The 21,015-nt window shown below is 45.8% G+C and overlaps 2 protein-coding genes across 9 annotated transcripts in view; both read left to right on the top strand.

The window, feature by feature from the left end:
* The window catches only part of LOC102686883 (fatty acyl-CoA reductase 1), an 84,191-nt gene extending 76,637 nt beyond the window's left edge, over positions 1-7,554 (top strand). For all 8 annotated transcript variants that reach the window (XM_069192864.1, XM_069192859.1, XM_069192862.1 and 5 more), the window contains 4 exons: positions 627-798; positions 1,564-1,693; positions 3,384-3,511; positions 3,925-7,554. In XM_069192864.1, the coding sequence (XP_069048965.1) occupies positions 627-798; positions 1,564-1,693; positions 3,384-3,511; positions 3,925-4,087 (593 nt within the window). In that variant the 3' untranslated portion in view covers positions 4,088-7,554. The remainder of the gene's footprint in view (positions 1-626; positions 799-1,563; positions 1,694-3,383; positions 3,512-3,924) is intronic.
* A 7,959-nt stretch (positions 7,555-15,513) lies between these two features.
* On the top strand, positions 15,514-19,486 carry LOC138240838 (uncharacterized). The gene is made up of 3 exons (XM_069192857.1): positions 15,514-15,718; positions 16,000-16,076; positions 17,457-19,486. Exons 1-3 carry the CDS (start codon positions 15,708-15,710, stop codon positions 18,047-18,049), a joined length of 681 nt encoding a protein of 226 aa, XP_069048958.1. The 5' UTR covers positions 15,514-15,707; the 3' UTR covers positions 18,050-19,486.
* Positions 19,487-21,015: the final 1,529 nt, after the last annotated feature.

The raw sequence follows: 21,015 nt of genomic DNA, 5'->3' as shown, positions 1-21,015 counted from the left end.
AGCAGGCTGCTGTCTTGTGGCTGACTGCAGGGGCTGCAGAAGTGGCCTTGGAGGCTGGCTGCTGACTCGTCAGTGTGGCTGTACTAGTAGCGGTAGTCTGGTAGTTGCCATTGCATGGCAGTAGAGTCTGGCTGCCAACTGCCGTAGATGACACTGGTCTGACACTCGTATTCCGAGATTCTGGCAAGTTCTGGGATCTGTGCTTCCAGGAAACACTGCTAGCACATCCCGTGGTGAATGTGTTCAAGTAGGGAGCTGCAACGGCTGCAAAAAAAGCTTTATTCAGTGCTGACAAGAAAAAAAAAAGAGAGCTGTGGAGCTTTCTTCCTTTGCAGTGGGAAATATGGCCACCACAGAACTGTCCTTGTACTGTGGCTATCTGAGGTTCAACAGGGAGTGATTAATTGGGGCTAACTGGATGACTGAGTGCCACATTAGTAGGGAGACATTTAAAATGCCCAAGCCACTTGAAGTCCCAAGTGACATTCATTCGCACTGTTGTCTCGCGGTAAGCAAGGGGCAAGGGGTCAGATCTGCTAAGCAAAGACTTAACCATGCCGGAGAGTCTAGGGCAGGAGTCAGAGTGTACAGGCGCTGAGGCTGTGTGTCCTGCTGTGTTTGTGCAGAATACCATGTCATGTCCACCTTCAAGAGGAACCCCCTGGACCAGGCCTTCCGCCGGCCCAACGCCAACATCACATCCAACTACCTGATCAACCAGTACTGGATCGCTGTCAGCCACAAGGCCCCGGCTCTGCTGTACGACCTGTACCTGCGCTTGTCAGGCCAGAAGCCCAGGTAAGACAGGACCCCTCTCAGACCCCACAGGACTCCCCATAGCCGCCCAACCCCCTAGACCAAAAGAGTGTCTCTCTTTCTGAGGATGCACAGCACACCATTTTCACAGTACGCATCAGGATGAATCTCGTAACGTGACGACCGGGAAGTATTGAAACACTGGCGTGTCATGAAGCTGTAGGGCTGAAGGTCTCAGCCGGTGCTCCAGCAACCCCAGGGGTCCTGAGAATCTGTACAAATTGCACATGGAGGAGCTGCTCCAGCCGCAGTGAATATTGTGATGCTGACCTGCCGTTCTGCCTTTTAATATTTTCTCCATCCATCCATTTTCTAACCACTTCATCCAGTTTAGGGAACTTACAGCCTATCCCAGCAAGCAACAGGCGCAAGGCAGGGTACACTCTAGATGGGACGCCAGTAAGTCTTTGGACTGTGGGAGGAAACTGGAGCACCTGGAGGAAACCCAGATAAAAGCAGGGAGAACATACAAACTCAACACACACAGCACACCTTTGGGTCTGGAGTTGAACCCAGGCCCTTCAAGACCGCAGTGCCTGCTACTGCGCCACCGTGTTGCCCTTAAGATTTCCTTATTTGCAATAATTCAGCATTTCATTTGAATTTCATTTTGACTGTAATTTCCTGACGTTCATGGCCCTGGTTGAAAGGCATCTTGTAAAAAGGGGGAATTCTGGGAGGAAGAGGCGCGGTGAAGTCGCAGGCGGCTGGCCTTCCCTCATTCCTGTGTGTTTGCTGTCGCCGCAGGATGATGAGGATCTTCAACCGGCTGCACAAGGCCATGATGCTGCTGGAGTATTTCAGCAATCAGTCTTGGGAGTGGAACTCCGACAACATGAACATGCTGATGGGCCAGCTCAGCCCCGAGGACAGGAAGGTACTGCAGAGTCTGTGGGCCAGCCCCCTTCCCTCCACTCCTGACGAGAGAGCAAATGGGCAAAACAATAGCGGCAGAAGAGTCAGTTTTGGGTAGCTTTGGGAATATCTGGTCCATCTGCTGTCCCGTTCATGGACTGAGGGCTTTCCAGGAGTCAGAGCTACATGAGACACTGCACCAGTCTCCCTGATTCAGAGCTGGGTAGCGTGGACTGCTCCGATTTCTCTGGGCTTGGTATCACAGTACTGTCACGCCCAGTACACCTGGAGGGCGCTCTGCTTCTCTCCTGTTCCTAGTCCCCTGTGATTGTTCATGTCTTTCTGGTGTGTCTGGTTGTGTTGCCTGTTTACTTCCTGTGTCTGCTCTGCTCCTGGCTCAGCTTGAGGGTACGGATGTCCTGAGACCCGCCTAGCACCAGGTCGCCACACGTCTGTGGCCTGAGGGCACAGGTTTCTATACGGCATTCCCTGAACAGCTGAGCCCGGGCTAACCCCCGTCTCGCTGCTACGCATAGGGTCTTTCGCTCTCCTGCCATTCCACGGTTCGTCCCTTCTGACATCCGTGACAAGTACAGGAGGAGTTAGTTCTGTTGTCTTTCTTTTATTTTCTAAACAAAACCAAGGCCTACCTATCCACTCCAAATGATCATTTTCAGCCCTCGATATAGCTTCTCTTTAAGTTTTTCTGGTGCTGAATAACTAACATATTTGCTGTGGAAATGGTTTGTGACTTGTATGATTAAATTTGACTTTCGGGATACATGTTTTGAATGAAATTGAATTTTTTTCCTCTTTACGTAGTATTATTTCAAATGGTAGTGTTCCTTTATAAAATATAAACTCATGCAACCTTTGTTCTGATCCATCTACAATTTCTCCAGATGGCAGAGGGTAACTAAGGTTAATGACTGGATAGTGGAAATCCGAACAACACAAATTGATATATTTTTAATGCACATTTTTTGTTCAAGCCAGTACAAAAGAGGGCTTGTGTGTCAAGCAAATGGATTCGGTTTGCACAGGAGCATGATAATGCAAGAGGACGAATTCAAAGGAGGCTGCACAGCTCACTGAGTTCAATCTGTGGCATTTGTGAGACAGGTACAATATGATTCTGCAAGGCAGTGTAGAGAAAAATATTTTACCAGGCAAGTCAATTAAGAACGCTTTCTCATTTAAAGGAAAGACCCTGAGACCCGTCTGTAGTGCAGAGCATTTGCCCGGAGCAGTTTGAAAGCAGTGTCTTGCTCAAAGATACACCTGGGGATTAAAACCAATTTCACTCCAGGCCAGAGTCCTAACTCTGGCCCGTATGAATAGGCTTAATTTAGGGCTGCCTGTCTACCTCTTTATGAACTAGACCTGCAGAGACTGCTAGCAGGCCAACGAGGAATGAGGTTATAGTCAGTCAGCTGAGGTCAAACGAGCTGGACACTTCCTGAGCTGTAGTGCTGAGCTGGTCAAATGCAGTGCTGGGCTACAGCAGACGCATCTGCCTAAAGCACAGATGACTAATTTTATCATTTAGAACCTCTTGTGTGAGCTGTCAGTCCCAGCATAAGAGAAATAGTGCAGGCAGTGCACTAACCTAGGGCACCGCTACATTTTCTGCAGTGTTTCTGATTAAATTGGTTAGATCCTGATGTAAAACCTACCCCCTAAAACATCACATAATTCTTTTTCTTCTACAGACATTCAATTTTGATGTTCGTCAGCTGAACTGGCCTGAATACATTGAGAACTATTGTATTGGCACCAAGAAATACGTTCTTAATGAGGACATGTCTGGGCTCCCTGCTGCCAGACAGCACCTTAAGAAGTAAGTGCAATTAGTTTGTCAGCTGTGGAGAGTTTATTAGGATTATTAGGACACTGGTATAGCAACCTCAAAGTTAATACAGCTACAGGTTTCCCTGATATGGTGCTTAGAAATTTAACTTGTGGCTCATGATTGCAGTAAGGTATAATTGCTGTATACCTGTCAGAACCTACACATCACTGGGGTGAAGGGCCTTGCTCAGGGACCTAACGGAGTAGGATTCCTCTGCCGGCCGTGGGATATACACCAGCAACCTTCCAGCCACAGGCGCAGATCCTGAGCCACAGATCCACCGCTCGACCCAGATTTGGATTTAAATTTAGCCGATGGTGATAAAGCAGGAAAACTGATTCCTTCGTGGATCTGCTCCACACCGTCTTCACATTCCCGCCTGCCTTTGTTTTGACTCTTAGGCTGAGGAACATCCGCTACGCCTTCAACACGATCCTGGTGGTGTTCATCTGGCGGATCTTCATTGCCAGGTCCCAGATGGCGCGGAACATCTGGTACTTCGTGGTCAGCCTGTGCTTCAAGTTCCTGTCCTACTTCAGGGCCTCCAGCACCCTGCGGCACTGAAGCCCGGGGGGCGCCCGGTCTGCCCCTGCTCAGCTACTTGGGGTACCAGCAGTGCTGCCCCACCACTGGGGCCCAGGGGCGCGCTCAAGAGAGAAGACACAGCCATCAGACCTTTCTTCCAGACCGCACTGCTTCCAAGCCCTGTTTTCTTTTAATCTTTCAACAAACCTTGTCCAAAAATTTTTTATATCCATTCTTTTTTAAAATATATATGCAACAAATTCCATTGTGTGATTGTTCTGTGCGACTACCCGTGTAATAAGCCTAAACCCAGTTATGATGCCTTGAAGTGGTAATGATTTATGGGATACTTGAATAATGACTCTTTGTTTTCCTAATGGGCTTTCTTGTATCCAAAGCTGAAAGCTACACTAGTCAAATACGGTTTGTAAAACTAATATCACTATGGCGTTTAATTTTTCAGTGTTGTTTAAACCAGTGCTTCTGGATCCATCTGTGACACCGTCCACCACCCTTCCAGTGTGAACAGGAACTGGTTACTTACTGCTTTCCGTCTCCTGCTCATTAACCCTGCACCTAATGTGATGTTTTGGAGGACGGAAGTTTGACGTATCAACTTGAATCTAGATGAAGATGTGTAAATATTCAAAGTTCTATATTATTGTTTATTTACAGCACCAAAAAGGTTGTTTTTTTCCCCTGCCTTGGAGGATTCTGCAGGGTGCAGGAACTGCAGGCCAGGCTCTGAGGCTGTGGTTTCACGTTTGTGCTTATTTGCCTGGAATTGTCCACTTCTTTCTTTTCCTTTGTAGACGGCAGGCTTAGAACTTTAGAAGTATCATTGCATCTGAAAGCTCTCCGTTGTACCTAGTACAGTCCGCAGTAGTGCTGTTAACACTTCCACCACTCTGTACACCTGCTCTTCACACAGGGAGAGAAGTGACTGCAGATGCTTGGCCCATGTGTTGAGACATGAGTTAGACAACCTCAAGCTGAGCAGACAATGATGGAAGTACGCAAAGTCAGCAGTCTGTCTGAGACTTCCTTTCATCCACACTGCATTAACTCTTCGTTTTAACTCTCCAAAGAATCCTATGAGTTGCTAAAGAATCAAGTAGGATCATTTATTCTCAATACTGGGCCTACAGGAGAAAACTAAAGCTGTGAGATTTCAAATCAACCCAGCTCCCCGCTAATGGAGACGTGAAAATGCCTGTAAGCCAGCAGAGTGTTTAAAAGCCTGCTCGCACTGTTTCAGACTGTGAATTCAGTTCTCAGGCTTTTACCAGCAGTACATTGCTCCTCCTTTGAAAAAACCTCATTTATTCCACTTGGCCATGTCAATAAACATGACAGAAAACATGCCAGTGCGAACACCATCCTGCTTCATCAATCCACACACTGGACTGTGAGCAGAAGATCTGAGAACTCAGTGGCCATTAAGATCTCCTGTGTCTGATCTTAAATAGAGGCAAGACAAATAACTGCATCTGGCACAGAAACACACCCAAGGCCTCTGCAGCCGAGAAACCTGAAGAATAAACGCCAGGCGGTGACGCTGATCACAAGAAATAACAATACAGAAGGAAAATGATTTCATCCTGTATGCACTTGAATGAATTGAGATCCAAAAGAAATTGAACTTAGACATCTGTCTTTGAACGTCTCTGGAACATGTAGCCAGCATTCACAATCTCGCTGAAGCCTGTGCCAGGGCAGAGTGGGAACAGCTTGAGCAGCTAAACGGCAAATTCGCCCCGTTTTCAAAATATCTTTTTTCCCCGATTTGAATTTGTTCATATGTGACAGTTTTCTATGCACAAGAAAATACCAAATTGCTTATTTTCCTTAAAAGGACATGTTGGTATGATGCATAATGTTATATAATAGTAACACATATCTATGTCAATAACCTGGTCTTTTGCTGTTGAATAATAGTGTTGGGCATCTCTCACACCGAGAGTAACATTTTCCTGCATGTCCACGAAAGTACTGAAAGACTTTACCGTCTGCTTTCGGCACGTCTGAGACGTCCAGTACTCTCACCTCATTTTCTTGCCCACAAGATGTTAAATTCTGGCAAGGGAACAGGACGGAGGAATGCCAAACACTGGCGTGCAGGATGGGGGCGCGCGGAGCCCCCCCCCGTTGGAAACACAGCTCTGCCTGTCCTTCTGTGTCCTCCTGTACTGCTCCTCCTCTGGCCACGCAGGCCAGGCGGTCTGCCACTCCTGAACGTGCGCCATGACCCGAGTTCTTCCAACAAGCCGCTTGCTCGTTCCGGGAGCTGAAGACCGGCTGCGGCCGAGCGCCCCAGGCCGCACTCGCGAGGCGCCCGGCTTTGGGCCGCCATGAATCCGCAGCTCCGAGACGGGCGGACCAGGGAGCACGAAGACCTGCTGGGTGGCGGATGTGAAAAAAAAACCGACAGGTGCTTTCTCGCCAAGTGCGAATATCATGGCGCAGGCCGCAAGACCTTCTGAAACCCCCGAGTATTCGCCCCTTCTCACTGTGGCCCACTCGGGTATTTCTGGCAGCACTTGCTGTTTTTACCTGTACGTAATGCAACTGAGCCCAGGTCACAGGTGAAATTACCCCACTAAAGCATTCCAGACCACAGACATACAGTATCCTAGAGATTTGAATGAGCTGACTGGGGACATGCAAACAGGTTCTGGTGTACAGCTCATGTTGACAGGGCCCAAGAAACCAGCCTGGACTTCACACAGTGAGGCACAGGGCTGGCAAGGTTGACGCGGCAGACAGAGGAAATGATGCACATGAAGAGCATTCCAAGCTGGAGCCATTTTTCTTGAATCTAAGAGGAGCACCAACTGTCTTAAGAACACCCACAAATGGAGCAAATTCCGTTCGAAAAGCATTGATGTGCTGATTCTCCTATTTGCCAGTGTACTGAAATGCTCGTCTCAATACTGCCAAGGTTAGCCAACTGGCCTCCAAAATCTCCACCTTTCAGTGGTCTTATCTTACAGGTTTTAAAGATTTATATTTTCTGAGGTATTCAAATGAAAAAATAGGGCTTGCTCAGCAGTGGAATGCATGCTGATCATACAAGTATGTTCAACGTTATGGGTTTCAATTGAAACAAATCCATTGTGGACGATGTAGATGCATGCATTAGACAAACAAAATGGAGCAATTTTTATTTTCAGTTCTTCACCAATGGTTTGTATGCAAATAAAAATCACTCCATGTTCAGTCTATTGCTTGGATGAATTGTTATACTAAATCCACAGATTTAAACAATCTACCAATATTATTGAAAAATGTGTCCAATTAAAGATAAATTAATTTAATCAAACCTGTTTTAGTCCTTTCATCTTAAACTGTTACATTCTATGTTTTGTATGTGGGGTATCTTTTTTCTATTGGGGATGAATTTCACATTGAAAATTTTGTTGATGAAAGTTGTCTGATTAAAGAACAGTGTTTTATCTCTAGAAAATTAGAGCTCTGTCACTGAATGAATAAAAAAGTTAACTCTTTGTTGTGGATTCATACTGTTTAAAAAAAACTCAAAGCCATTCATATTGTTACTAAAATAATAGAAAAGGGTTCTTCTACCCACAAACACGGTCAGGGTGAGAATTTGCGTTTTGACTAAAAATAGTGACGTTTCAAAAATGTGTAAACATCCTTTGAAAATTCAACAAAACAGGCTGTCCCTGGAATGGGGTGATTACATTTGCAGGCACTGTAACCAATCTGTTTTCTAAACCGATAGAGCCACATTTCTCTAACAATCCATAACCCAGAGGTGCCATTGGATGATTGTAATGCTGTCATTTGTTTGTGTCAGGTTTCAGTTAAACAGAGAAAACCCAGTTTTATATTGTTAATAAAGTAATTTAGTAATAATAATAATCATTATAATTGCTTACACTTACATAGCACTTTTCTGGACACTCCACTCAAAGCGCTTTACAGGTCATGGGGATCCCCTCCACCACCACCAGTGTGCAGCCCCACCTGGATGCATTATTGTTTAGTTAACATGAAAGTTTTAAACAAGGCTAGTGATCTACGTTTGGAGTAGCTCAAGTCTCTAAAGCAGGGGTGAACAACCAATCGATCGCAAGAATGTTTGGCAAAAAATAAATGGGCTATTTGACTGTTTACTTTTTTCGATAGCCTAAAACTTCATTCAGATCTGTGCATGCATGTAATGTCACACATTTTACTGCCCTTGTGTGTGTTTAACCCTTGTCGAGTGGGTTGTAAAAGTCTGGCTCACACTGGGGGAAAAGGCTACAGGAGCTCCGTAGAGTGTTGTGTGTGTGTGAGCTGCCCAAGAACACACATTCGCTACAGTGCATAGTGGAGCTAAACAGACTGGCCAAGACAAATTCGCCAACAGTTTGATAAGTCTGGTTTCCTATTTGATAGTTGTAGTGTTTTAAGCGAACATGAAGAAGCAAAGAGACCGAAAACTTACCGTTACCTCAAGGAACACGAGCATGATTATTGTTTGTACTTCCGCATTCAAATCTGCAATGCTAGCGTCTACGCGAAAAAGGGAAATAGAGAACAACATTTCAAAACTGCACACAAAACGTATGATGTAGACTTTCCCGCTAAAAGTAAGTTACGGAAAAGAAAAGTGGAAAAATAAAATTTCAATTAGCAGCAGTCGGTTTTCACAAGGCCCAATACAAGAGGGAAAGCGGCAATCATCGCACCGTTCAGGTGTGAGCCGCGTCCTGGCTCCACACAACAAGTCATTCAGGGATCCAGAAGTCATAAAAGCGTTTGCTGAGGCTGCTGACTTGCTGTTTGGGGATTTAAAAAAACAAACATTGTTGGCGAGGTTCAGACAGCTGTTGCCTGAAATCAAAGAGTTTCTCAAGTCGTCTAAACACGATGAATATGCTCAATTAGCGGATGACCAGTGGCTTCTGGATTTAGCATGCCTCACAGACTTGACTGAACTGCTGAATGGGCTGAAAGTCGAGCTGCAGGGACACAATAAAAATGTCATCGACATGATCAGCAGCGTCAACATGTTCAAAAAAAAAATTACCAGTGTTCTCAAGTAAGCTTCTCAGTGCCAGTGCTCACATTAAGGTAGGATGTTCTTTTTTCTAAAATGGGGAACATTACTTGTTCACTGTAGCATGAGTCACTTGCTTTTAATTGCTGTCATTTTAGTGATGGGTATCGTTATTGTACTGATGTGCCCACAGTCTGTTTTTCCTATATCAGAGCTTCAAATTCACACTGGTAGATCGTGCTGGACTGGCAAATGAAAAGGTAGATCTTACATTAAAAAAGGTTGGGCACCCCTGCACTAAAGGCATTCCCCAAAGGGAATGTGGCCCAACTCCGAACATGCACAACAACGAAACTCAAAGATGTCGACACAAAACTGCGTCCAGAGCGCCAGTGTGCACGTCCAGGCCCCAGCTCGCTGCACTGCCTATAGGCACAGGTCCGTCTGAGGTCCGGCAGGTTTAGAAGAAGACAAGGCATTCCAGTAATATCCAGGTCACCACTACAGCCTTCCAGGGGTAATCCACAGTGGATCGAGAGCGAGCAACTGGACCAACAGCAGCTCGAACAAGCCGAGCTCCGGAAGATACCCACACAGACACAGCCCCCACACACGCTGACACAGGGTCCGTATAGGAATCCACATTTCACCGCTGGCTGCACCGTAGTGCTGCGCCAGAGCACACTGGAAGGGCATGAAGATGAGAAATCCTAGTGTGTTATACAGGCAGGGAAGACAATATTCACAGAGCTCAGGTACAGTGTTCAGATAATACCAGAGACTCCAGGAGCCACTGAAGGGAATTTCTGCATTAAGTTGTGGACTGTTAGCACTGCTACTGTAAACCTGGGGAACACTTCCAATTGTATTTGAACTGCACTGCACTATATTATTTTTAATGCTAGGCTATTTGTCTGTTTTTGGCAATAGCCATGAAGCGTATCTAAACTGACTGTATTTGTATTGCTTTACCTGCCTGAGCTGTAACACAAGAAACTTAAGTTCTTATGAAACAGTGGGATAACTGGAAAGGAAACTTTGCATTTATGTTAACAGAGCACATCTGCACATGTAACCCCTGCCCGAGAGTGAGGCTGTGAGCTGGGATCATGAGATACACGGACACAGGCTCTCGCCCTCAGAGGTACCTGGGGAGCAGCTTCACAACTGGGGAGACCTGCCGCCCCCTGCTCTAGCTAAAACACCACAGCAGCTGCTCCACTGGGGTCTCCTGGGTCTGAAGGGCTCAGGCTGTGGAACTGGGAACTCACCCCCCATCCCACTGGCCATAGTTCTGGATTCCCAAAGCCCTGGATTCTGTGCTAAATCCGGAGTCAGGCTGCACACAGAATGAGTCCAGGTTTGCCTTGATTGCATTTGTTTTGTAGCATTTGTGACAGGATCCTTGTTGCTATGGGGTATCTTCAGGCTGATCAGATCAGGGCTCAAGGTCACCCTCAGAGGGCACTCTGTGGATCTGGGAGGGCAGGAGCGATAAATAAAGCATTTGAAACAGGGGTCCTTTTGCTGTACACCTGCATATTGATACACAGTTCAGGCTTGTCTGTAGAAAGTAATCAGGAGAATGGAAGATATAATCATTTGTGGTTGCAAGGGAGAGAAGACACACCCACTTTCCAAGGGCAAAAGCCCCAATCTACATGTTGAGGATAACTACAAAAACAGAATGAATTAATTCAATTCAACTGAGCCCTCTTAATCTTGATATATCTCTGCATTCTCAGGGCACTGCGGTCGGGATCACACAAAAGACGTGTAAACCCTGAACTGGTTGACCCTGAAGCGGTCAGAAAGTGAATGAATGCTTTCCAGGGCAGGCTCCGGCTAAGCAAGTAGAAAATAGGCAGATGGATATTTTAAAAATTGGACTGTTTTCCCACAGAATTAACGGCTACGGATTCTCTCCATAACCTTACATACATCTTAAATTAGAACTAATTTCAATGATAATCACCAGATTTTTCCTGTACAGTACATTACTCTCATAAAAAAGTATGACCTTTCTCCAGTAGTTCAAGGAGCTCAATAGTTCACCTTCTCCAGATGTCCTGCATGGGCAAAATAGGGCTGTTTTACAGAAATGTCAATTATGAAGCTTTTGAGACTAGTTTCGTCGTTTTGCCTCAGGCAGGCAGCTCTGCATTGTGTTGCTGGGGAGGGGCGGACAGAGATCAGAGCAAACCGTGCCACGCCCCAGCTCACACTCAGAACACAGGAAGGCCACCAGCGACTGGAGGCCATTCGACCCACATAGCCTGTTTGGTAGTTGGGAGATTTCATCCCGGCCAGCTGTTTCCTGAAAGAATCCAGGGTAACGGCTTCCACAACATGGGTGGGCTGCTTGTTCCAGACTCCCACCACTCCTTGTGTAAAGAAGTGCCTCCAGTACTTGGGTTTAAATGTTATTCCATAAAAAGGAACGGACTCATAAAAGCTGATAGCTGAGGGTCAATTTAGCAGGAGCTCAAAGGAAAAATGCAATTAAAAAAGAAAAGGAGGAGGAACTTCTTTACACAGTTGTGAAAGTTGTGAAAGTATGGAACAAGTTCCCCAGCCTTGTTGTTGAAGCAGACGCCTTGGTTTCTTTCAAGAAACAGCTGGGTGAGAGCCTTGCATCAGTTAACTACTAAAAACTCAAAGGGTTACAGAGGGCGACTGGCCTCCTCTCGTTTCTAACTGTTCATATGTTCCTACTGTATCTTCAAGTGCTGCAGTTCTCAACCTGCATGATCCTGCTTCACCAGAACATGTACATGTCACCGCCCAAGAGGTATCCAAGCGCAAATCCGTAGCCTGGGAGCCGGAGGAAGTGCAGAATTGTTGTGGGCTATGTAATTAATGCTTGAGAGAAGACGCGAGGAACTCTTCCTCGTGTTAGGTAAGGAGGCAAGCGCTTCAGTGAAGACAATAATCTTGAGGGATGTGTGCTCCAAATGTGAGCAGTAAGTCTCTGCTGCACACCGGCTTCAGAGCACTCTGCTGGTCCAGGAGAGACAGCCAGGACACAGGACTCCCAGTCCATCACCCTTCAAGGGCAGCCTGAAGGACGTGCAACTCGTTCGCTCACTTTAACTGTCCCGTATTTGGACTCATTTTATTTAAAATAAACTCACCCAAGAAGTAAGTGTATTGAACTGTTTGTCAAGTGTTGTAGTCGCAGTAAATTGGTCTCAACCCGCCTGGCTGAGGGCCCCTGGCTGGAGGAGGAGGCTGGACCCCTGCAGAGTGAGGTGACCAAGGGGCCGCTGCAGGGGGAGGAGGGGCGCAGGAGACGGGGGGGCTGATATACAGTATTTGTAGTTTTTATGACGTCAGGAATGATGACAAATTACCGACAGCTGAGATTGATTGAGCTGGGCTGTTCTCATCACTCCCGATCTTTCACATTTCGAAATATCCTTCTGCTAAAAATACCAGTACGTCTTGAGTAGGGGGTCGTTTTCAAGTGCATTCTGTGTTTATTGCCACACAGCTCAACCCCCAGTCAATCCCCAGTATGTGTCCGTGTGTCTGAACAATTCTGGCTCTTAACCAACATTGCCTGAACTCAACAGGGCTGAGCCGTGTCTTTGATCCCTTCTGTGAGTTTACATTGCTGGGCCGGGGTGCTGGAGACGAGACGGAAGACAGGCAGGGTGTTTCTGCTGGGTGAAACCCAGGCAGATCAGGTTGGTGGTGACAAACACAATCTGACCATCTGTGAGTACTGGAAACTATATAGATAGAGATAAGACTTAATTGATCCCGAAGGGAAATTATATCAGTCCGTTCATCGAATTGTTCTCGGTCGTAACAAAAACCTGTGCCACTATTTGTTAAAAAATGACAAGTGCGTGGTTTCTGCCTTGAACACATTTCCAAAGGTCTGTTCCCCCTTCTGCGGAATGCAAGTACTGCATCATTTGTTAGTCTTTCCACAAACTGGTGGATTTTTACTGCTCTTCAAATACCAAAACTAATACCTGCCCCTTTCCTTAGTGGAGTGCTCTCCCAGGACCTCCGAGCACTTGGGATGTGCCAGGGGATCACGTAGTCGAGACGCTGGAGGCACAGAAACCTCTGCCCTCCTCACCACGGGGAGACCCTGGCTTGAGTATCTCAGCCAGAGGAAAGGGTGACCCCTGGGGTGACCCGTCCAGCACTGTCTCCACCTGCGGCCCTTTTCCCTTGGAGCTCTCCCGACCTTGGGACTGACCGGGTCCAGTTTTGCCCAGCTGCTGAGCACGGGTGGGATCCAAACTCAGGGATTATACTGCATTTCTCCTACGTCTGCCACGTGTTTCCATGCCCTGTGGAGGGAAATTCAGTTGTTGGTTTGGTCTTTTCCTCAGCCAAGGTCAGACCAAGGTCGAGCTCTCATCTCCTGGACCCAGCAGATTCACTGTAGGCAGCTGACACTGTCCTCAGGTGAAAGTGTAGTGTATTTGATGTGCTTAAAGCGTTGGTCAAAACATCTTTTTAACAGGATCCCCAGCTCAGAAACCCCTCGGCAGACAGAACACCCCTTTCTCCAGTGCTCTGGAGAAGAGAGGAGCAAGGCCCGGACCTGAATCTCTACTCTCCCAGCTGCAGGACCTGAGACACAGGTGAGCACAAGACACTGTGTTGGTGCGTGTGGTGTGTTCAGGTGTGTTGATGTGTGTGCAGTGTGTTTACTTGTGTTGGTGCGTGTGGTGTGTTCAGGCGTGATCATCCAACTCGAACAAGCTAGCTGGGGGTCTGAAAAACGGAGAGAGCTGTGTAACACGGTGTCTGTCTCCCCCTGCTGGTGCAAGAGATTAAGTTACACGCCAGTGTTTTCAACTCGACGTCCTTGCCAGGATCAGAGTTACCTAAAGCAAGGACGATCAAGCCCCTGTTTTCCACGGGAGCTTTATAATCGTCAGCTGATATATGGAAAAACTTCCATCCATACATACACTTTCTAACAGATTCCTCCAATTCACAGGGGAGCCGGAGGACGTACCGGGAAGCAATGCACGCAAGGCAGGGTACACCCTGGACGGGACGTCAGTCCATCTCGGGGCAGACACGAACACAGACACGCCCACACTTACACCAGGGCCAGTTTTTGCCAGAAGCCAATTAACCCACCAGCCTGTCTTTGGACTGTGAGAGGAAACCCACGCGAACACGGGAAGAACGTGATTCTGGAGACTTCCTTCCGAAATGCGAAGTAAGCAGTTCGATTCGACTCAACGAGACCGAGGCGACCTGTTAAGACCGTTTGTCGGAGTAAACCTTGGTTTACAGCGGCCTCTGGTGTTCACCCCGCGTCAGTGTCGCTGCACCGCGCAAGCAGGTGCCTGAATTGGAAGAGAGTGCGGCTACGTAAAACACCTGCAAAAGACGGAATAGTTCGCGCTCTTACTTCTAAACCTAAACCTTAATAACAGCTAGCATCGCTTTAAACAATAATGTTCATTAATGGCATTATTAAGTCTGGAACCAACAGATTTTCCTTCTAGAAGAAATCGTGACATGTAACAAATTGCGCTTACAGGGGGGGTCTGTGCGGAGAGTCAGTGTCCAGATAGTCTCAGACAGTACACAACCTATTTCTAACGAAACACCTGTAAGTCGATCGGAACTCTGTTCCTTAAGGGCTGAAGGACATTCAGATTTTGGTCCCAAAAAATGTCTGTAACTCAGCCGCAGCAAACTGAAAGCTGAGTGCCGATGTGACGTGAATGTGCTCAGGGTGGCTGTTGAGTGCTCCTAGCTGTGTGTTCAGGCTGTTTGTCTGGCTGTGTCAGTGTGTCTCTGTGCTCTTGATGTAACTCGGGAGTCCAGATCAGTGGAAGTGAAGTCAAGTTACACTGCTAACGGGCTGAGCTGTAAGCAAGTCGTCCCAAGGGGTCCCCTGTGGTCCAGCCCTTGACAGCGCTAGCAACTCACGCGTGGTTTTGTGTTTTCACTGTCAGGGCTGCACGTGTGTGAACCGATCGGTATGTGGTACGGAGAAGTGATTGATTATATGTACAGTACATCGATTCCCTCACTGTAGCAAGGCGCCTCTGCATAGGGAAACGCAGACTGCACACTGGAAAACCTCGATTACTGATGTTTCTGTTGATTTTGACTCTTCTCTTCTTCACAGGCTGCCAGGAGTGACTTGAGCGCCACTCCCTCCAGAGTCTCTGCGCGAGTGATTTGGGTTTTTAACGGAGGGCTGCGCTATGATCTGCTTGTAGCCCGGGGGACAGCAGGTGCACATGTCTCTCTGACACCATGTCTCTTGCAGTAGCATAATGTATGTCTCCTTTACATTCTTAATACACTCGGGAACTGTGCTATGCTCTTCAACCAGAAAAAAAACAAACAAACATGAATGTGCATTTTGTGAATTTCCCAAAATGTCCATTAATGTGGAAGGAAAGCTTCAAAATACTGTTATCTCTTTATAAAATAAATATTTTTGCGCTAATGGAAGGGGTCCGCCCTACTCCCCCAGTCTTGGAGAGTCCAGTCCAGTTAGTCTTATGCGTCACCTGTTTGTAATTAAACACCTGAAAAGTCAATACCCAGGACTCCTTTCCCTTAGGGCTGGCGGATATTCCGGGCTCGGCTCCTATTGAGCTGTGAGGGTCAGCTGCATCGAAACTGAAAGCTGCGGGCTGACCAAGGATGATCCTGAGGTAATTACGCAGCTCCGCACTAAAGTCCGAAAGTTTGTTGCAATTGACCCTAAATAACTGAATTTAGCGCATCCCCTGCTTAAATGGCGACCGAAAAGTTGTCTAGAGTCTTTAGCAACTGGTAATTTACTGGCGACCCAAAAAACCTGTAATACTGGGGCTCTCCGGGAGGGAGTAGGGCTGGGGACTAGAAACTGCAAGTAAAAGTAAAACCGATAATAATTTTTTTTTTCAGAGGTGTCACAAGAACAGATGAAAACACCGTTTCCTGTTTCATGCAGAAAACTGGGCATTATTGAATCTCGTTGTCATAATGAAACTCGTCTGATCTGCTGCGCCTCGTCTTTAGTCTCGATTCGTAAGTTGACAAGTATAATAGTTGATATTATAATTAAAAAATGAAACGTTACGCTTTTTAAAAACAAGCACTGGCATACTTGCAGATACGGTTTCACTTTTCAGAATGAAACGCGAAGTTTAGTGGGGGTTTAAGTTTCTGTGCTATATCAATAAATGTATTTTCATTTGGCACTTTGCTTAGATGGATAAAACAGGTTGTTTCCCCGATTAGTTCTGCCTTTCAGCTAGTTCGTGAAATATTGTGCAGTGAAGGTTTACAGCCCAGATCTTGTGCGAACCGGGGACGTTTACTTAAACGACGTTATTACAGTAGCTTGACATCCTGTGTAGCTATACAAATACTGTAGCTTTAATTAATAATAAAAGGAGGAAAGTTAATCCCGACTGTTTTTACAGAAGGCAAGGACCCCTGGGTTCTGTAGTCTGTTTCCAAAGGACCAGGCTTTTTATTTTCTGTGAACTACCGTGGTGTCGATAGCAGAGAAGGAACAAAAAGTGCTGACGGAGAAATTCATAAAGTAACTTGCATGTTTACAACATCTCGATATCAGGGAGATAAGTAACATTTCACAGGTTCCAATAAAAAACACAGTATAAACAACGCACACTGAAGTTAAGGGGTCAAGCTTCTTAATCTTTTTAATCTTCTTAATTTTTGATTTATTAGATCTTTTGTCATTCCTATCTTTATTTTCATGTGTAAAAGCTTTGCTTAGTCTTGATAAGCGATGATAAAGTTCATCAATAAGAGACAGGAATGTCTGAGACAGGAGGAGAGGGCAGCCAAAACCAACAAACTTTCACCCTCAAAAAGTAATGAAATGTGTTTCAAATCAAAACATGTCCCTCTTTGACATGTTGAATCGGACACATTTTGTGTTTTGATTGTAAACACATCTCATTACCTATTTTCTGGTTGAAAAGTTTCTTAACACCGTGCATGTTAAGACTTTGGGTAGTGTTGTTTTCCAGTCTGACCAGCATTTTGCTTATATCATTTGAATAAACTGAAACAGGCTGGCGCGCAGAGCACGGTGCTGTAGCACGAAGCCAGGGTTCTGTTGGTATGAGTTGGCCGGTCCACAAATTGGTAGAAACTGTTCAAAGACTTTCTGAGGTTGCAGTGGTTAAAATCACCCAGGATCAATTTGGGTGCTTCGGTGGGTAGGGACTGCACAGCACGACAGACATTACAAAAACACTGTTAAACGTGTGTTTCACTTTCTTTTGGATGAATCTACACATGGGCTATGAATATGTGTGGGAATCATCCCCATACACAGCACATTCACTGCTAAAGTAAGAGAAAACAACTGATTATTCTTTGTAAAATAAATGAAACCTATGAGCTTCATGATCATTTCTTCCCCTGTAACAGGCACGATCCCAGGAAAGGCAAAACACGTGGCTTGTTCTTGTCCCGCTCACTGCTGGAAGACCATGTCGGAGTACTCTGTGCATGGAAGAAGAAAGCAGCTGTTGGCCCTGCTGTGGGTCCTCAACCTGGCGGTCACGGCCCAGCTGCTGTTCAGCCTGATCTTTGAACGCGGGGAGTTCATACAGCTGGACGAAGCATCCATCAGCCCATACGGAATCCACCATCACCAGGCGAATCTCTCCCCTGCGGGTGACTTGCAGCACAGCGTCTCGAGTCCCATGCTCTTTATAGCCATACTGTGCATTTACCCCACGCTCGTGCTCAACCCGTTTGCCATGATGAGTCTGGCGTTTGGGATTTATTCTCCGGACAGCAGCTCCTGGGGTCTTGGTGTGGCCCTTCAAGGCTCTTCAAGCATCCTGATGTTTGCTGGCATCTTGTTTTTCGTTGGTGCCACCTGGGAATATTTTCACCTGTCAAAGATTACGCTCTCCTTCATGCTGTGTGTTTGCCTGTGCTTTGAGATGGCGCTGGGGGCTTTCGTATCCTGGAAATTGAGAAAGTGGAATCAGCTTAAAGGCAAGAAGAAGTAGCCCATACTTCCTATTCTTTATACTTAAGGCAATGCTGGGCGGAGATTCAAATTTTATAAGGGCTTCTGTTTTATCACTTTCGCCTCAGCATGTAGCACCTTGTATGTGTTAAATTCGTTGGTGCTTTATTTGTATTTATTTCAACAACATGAAAATCATATTTTGTTGTAAATAAGCAATCACAGAAAGAGCTTTCTCATGAGGGTGAAGAGCAATCAGGAATGCATGTCTGTGTAGCTTGCTGACTCATTCTCATCAGTCCACAAGAATGACCAGGCACAACCTTTCTATTGCAGTGGGAGACGACCATATTTTAATAGTCTTAAAATTTAAAGGTGTTTACACAATACTGTACGCCATTCACAGGTATAATGCAAAGGCAGCATAGTAATATTTGACCTATTGTGTTTTTTGTTTTGCAAGAAACTCAATATGTTCATGAAAATCTGTTTAAGCACTAAAAACTAGACCAGACGGTTTTGGAAATTGAACATCTACATTAGCCCTTTTGGTACTTTTTCCTAGTGAGAAGGGCTGTTGGCTGCCAGCTGCCAGCACAATCACTACAATGTTTTTCTGGAATTGGAGAATCTTTGTAAATCTTTCTTCTTCCCCAAGTACAAAAAATTGCTAAAATCAGGTGTCTCTGACAATACCAATGTACAATACAGATAGAAAAACATCATCATGTCACTTTCAATAAATGCTCATTCAGTTCAGGGTCACGGTGGCCCAGAGCCTACCCCAGGAAGCAATGAGAACAAGGCAGGGCACTAGTCCATCGCAGGCTAGACTGAAACACACTCACAACAGCTCTGGATGAATTTCCCAGAAGCCATTTAACCTCGCAGCATGTCTTTGAACTGCAGGAGGAAGACGGAACACTCTGAGAAAACACACAAAACACTGAGCCACTCTCCCGCCCTTGGTGAAAAGCAGTGCGATCCAAGAGCTGGCTTTTTAAAGCACCTTTTGGTAAAGCAGCTCAGCCACAATTAAGTGTGTCGATTTTCCAAAAAGAAACCACCACTCTACCTCTACATTTTGAGAAGCCTTCAACCACCTGCACTTTACATTCAGTTACCAAGAAAATACAAAGTTAAAATACAAAGGATCAGCTTCATGAGTCTTCATGCCTAATGAACCTGTTGTTTTTTATTTCAAATAAGGAAACAAATGACAAAAATTCAGGAGTGACACATCTTTCAGAATATTAATGTTAGGGTTGCACTAAGATGTTACGTTTACTTTTATTTTGGAATGGTAGACGTTTGCATTTTCAATATTAACAATCAGATGGTAAAGTCTTATGGATCAAAAGGCTGTTCTGTAACATACCTGTTGCTTTTTTGTATTTCTATCTTGCACAATTTGGTAATTTGAATGCTCTGAATTGTAATGTTTAAAGATTTAAGATGAAATTTTTTTTGTGTGTAATGTGGTGTCAAAAGTGTGAGTTTTTTTCTTTCATGTTGCACCTTGTTCATTTACACGTCTACTGATATATTCCGAGCATTGTGCATGGCTTACTCTCCCATACCGTGCTTAAAGGGAGCTGTTTATTCCTTCGCACCTCTGCCTGGACTCGATGTGGACAGATGAGTGTTATGACGCTGAGCTACTGTACGGACAGGTTGTACTGCCTACAGCCAACACACCAGTCCGTTCCCTGGAGCTAGAGCCAAAGAGTCAGAGAAGACTACTGCTTGCAGTCAAGAAATGACACTACCTCTTGGAAGTATAAAATCAAGCAAGAAGAGTTTTGGACAGAAGAGACCAAAAGAAACTTTCACCAAACTGATAGGCAGATTATAATGAGGAGACTAAGTAACTAGATGCTCCAGAGATCAGCACCTCATCTGGTGGAGGTCTTGTCATGACCCAGGTGTGCATGGTTGTCTCTGGAACGGCTGCATTCATTATTGATGATGAAAGCAGTATAGGTGCAGGTGTCTACAGAAATGTTTCATCTCGATACACCATATCTTATGCTCTGTATCCATTATTGTTGCTTTTAAAAAACAACAACCTTAGTTTAGTTAAGCAAAACCTACCCTTTCTGAACCCAAGAGGATCCTCTTGCTGTGAATGCTCCAGCTTTGTGCTGATTATTGTTTCCATAACCTTCCATGTAACCGAAGGCTAAGTTGTCCCATTTAGGGAGCAGTACTCCAACTATAAAAGAGTCACTTGAATAGTATAGACAGCTCAGGGGGACTGAGAGGCCGAGTTCACACCTATCGGCTGATTAGAAACCACATGAGCGGGGTGGTGTGGTGGCTCTGTGGCTCAGGATCTGCGCCTGTGGCTGGAAGGTTGCCAGTTCAAATCCCGCGGCCGGCAGAGGAATCCTACTCCGTTGGGCCTCTGAGCAAGGCCCTTAACCCCAACTGCTCCAGGGGTGCCGTATAAATGGCTGACCCTGCACTCTGACCCCCAGCTTCTCTCCCTGTCTGTGTGTCTCATGGAGAGCAAGCTGGGGTCTGCGAAAAGACAAATTCCTAATGCAAGAAATTGTATCTGGCCAATAAAGTCAACTCTATATAGGAGCGACCGGTCCAGACCCCAGCAGGACCGGTGCAGAGTCCTTCTCTTCTCACTTGTACTGACCTTTCAGTTTCTTAGAATTGCAGAGAGCTTCAGTTCTCAGCTTTAATTCGTAAACTTCTGACTTGCTTTCAGTTAATTAGTAACTTTCTGACTTATGAACACAAATGGGCTTTTTCCTCTGCTGAAGCTGCACCACAGGACAGTGGTACCGAGTAGCTGGTCTGTTTTTACAACGGGAAACGCAAGTCAGTCCCAGCTCCTGCTCCTGTTCCGCTGCAAAGACATTTTGCATTTTTCACCATCGAGTTCTTATATTCAATGCAGAAAACTGCAGATCGGCACGATAAAGGTAGGAATAGTATTCCTCTAAATAATTTTCTGCAGGAGTGCAAGACAGAGCCATGCATCACTGATGC

This window comes from Lepisosteus oculatus, chromosome 7 (assembly GCF_040954835.1).
Source record: "Lepisosteus oculatus isolate fLepOcu1 chromosome 7, fLepOcu1.hap2, whole genome shotgun sequence".
Classification (NCBI taxonomy): domain Eukaryota; kingdom Metazoa; phylum Chordata; class Actinopteri; order Semionotiformes; family Lepisosteidae; genus Lepisosteus; species Lepisosteus oculatus.
Note: the sequence above shows the minus strand (reverse complement) of the source record. Positions and strands in the feature narration are given on the sequence as shown.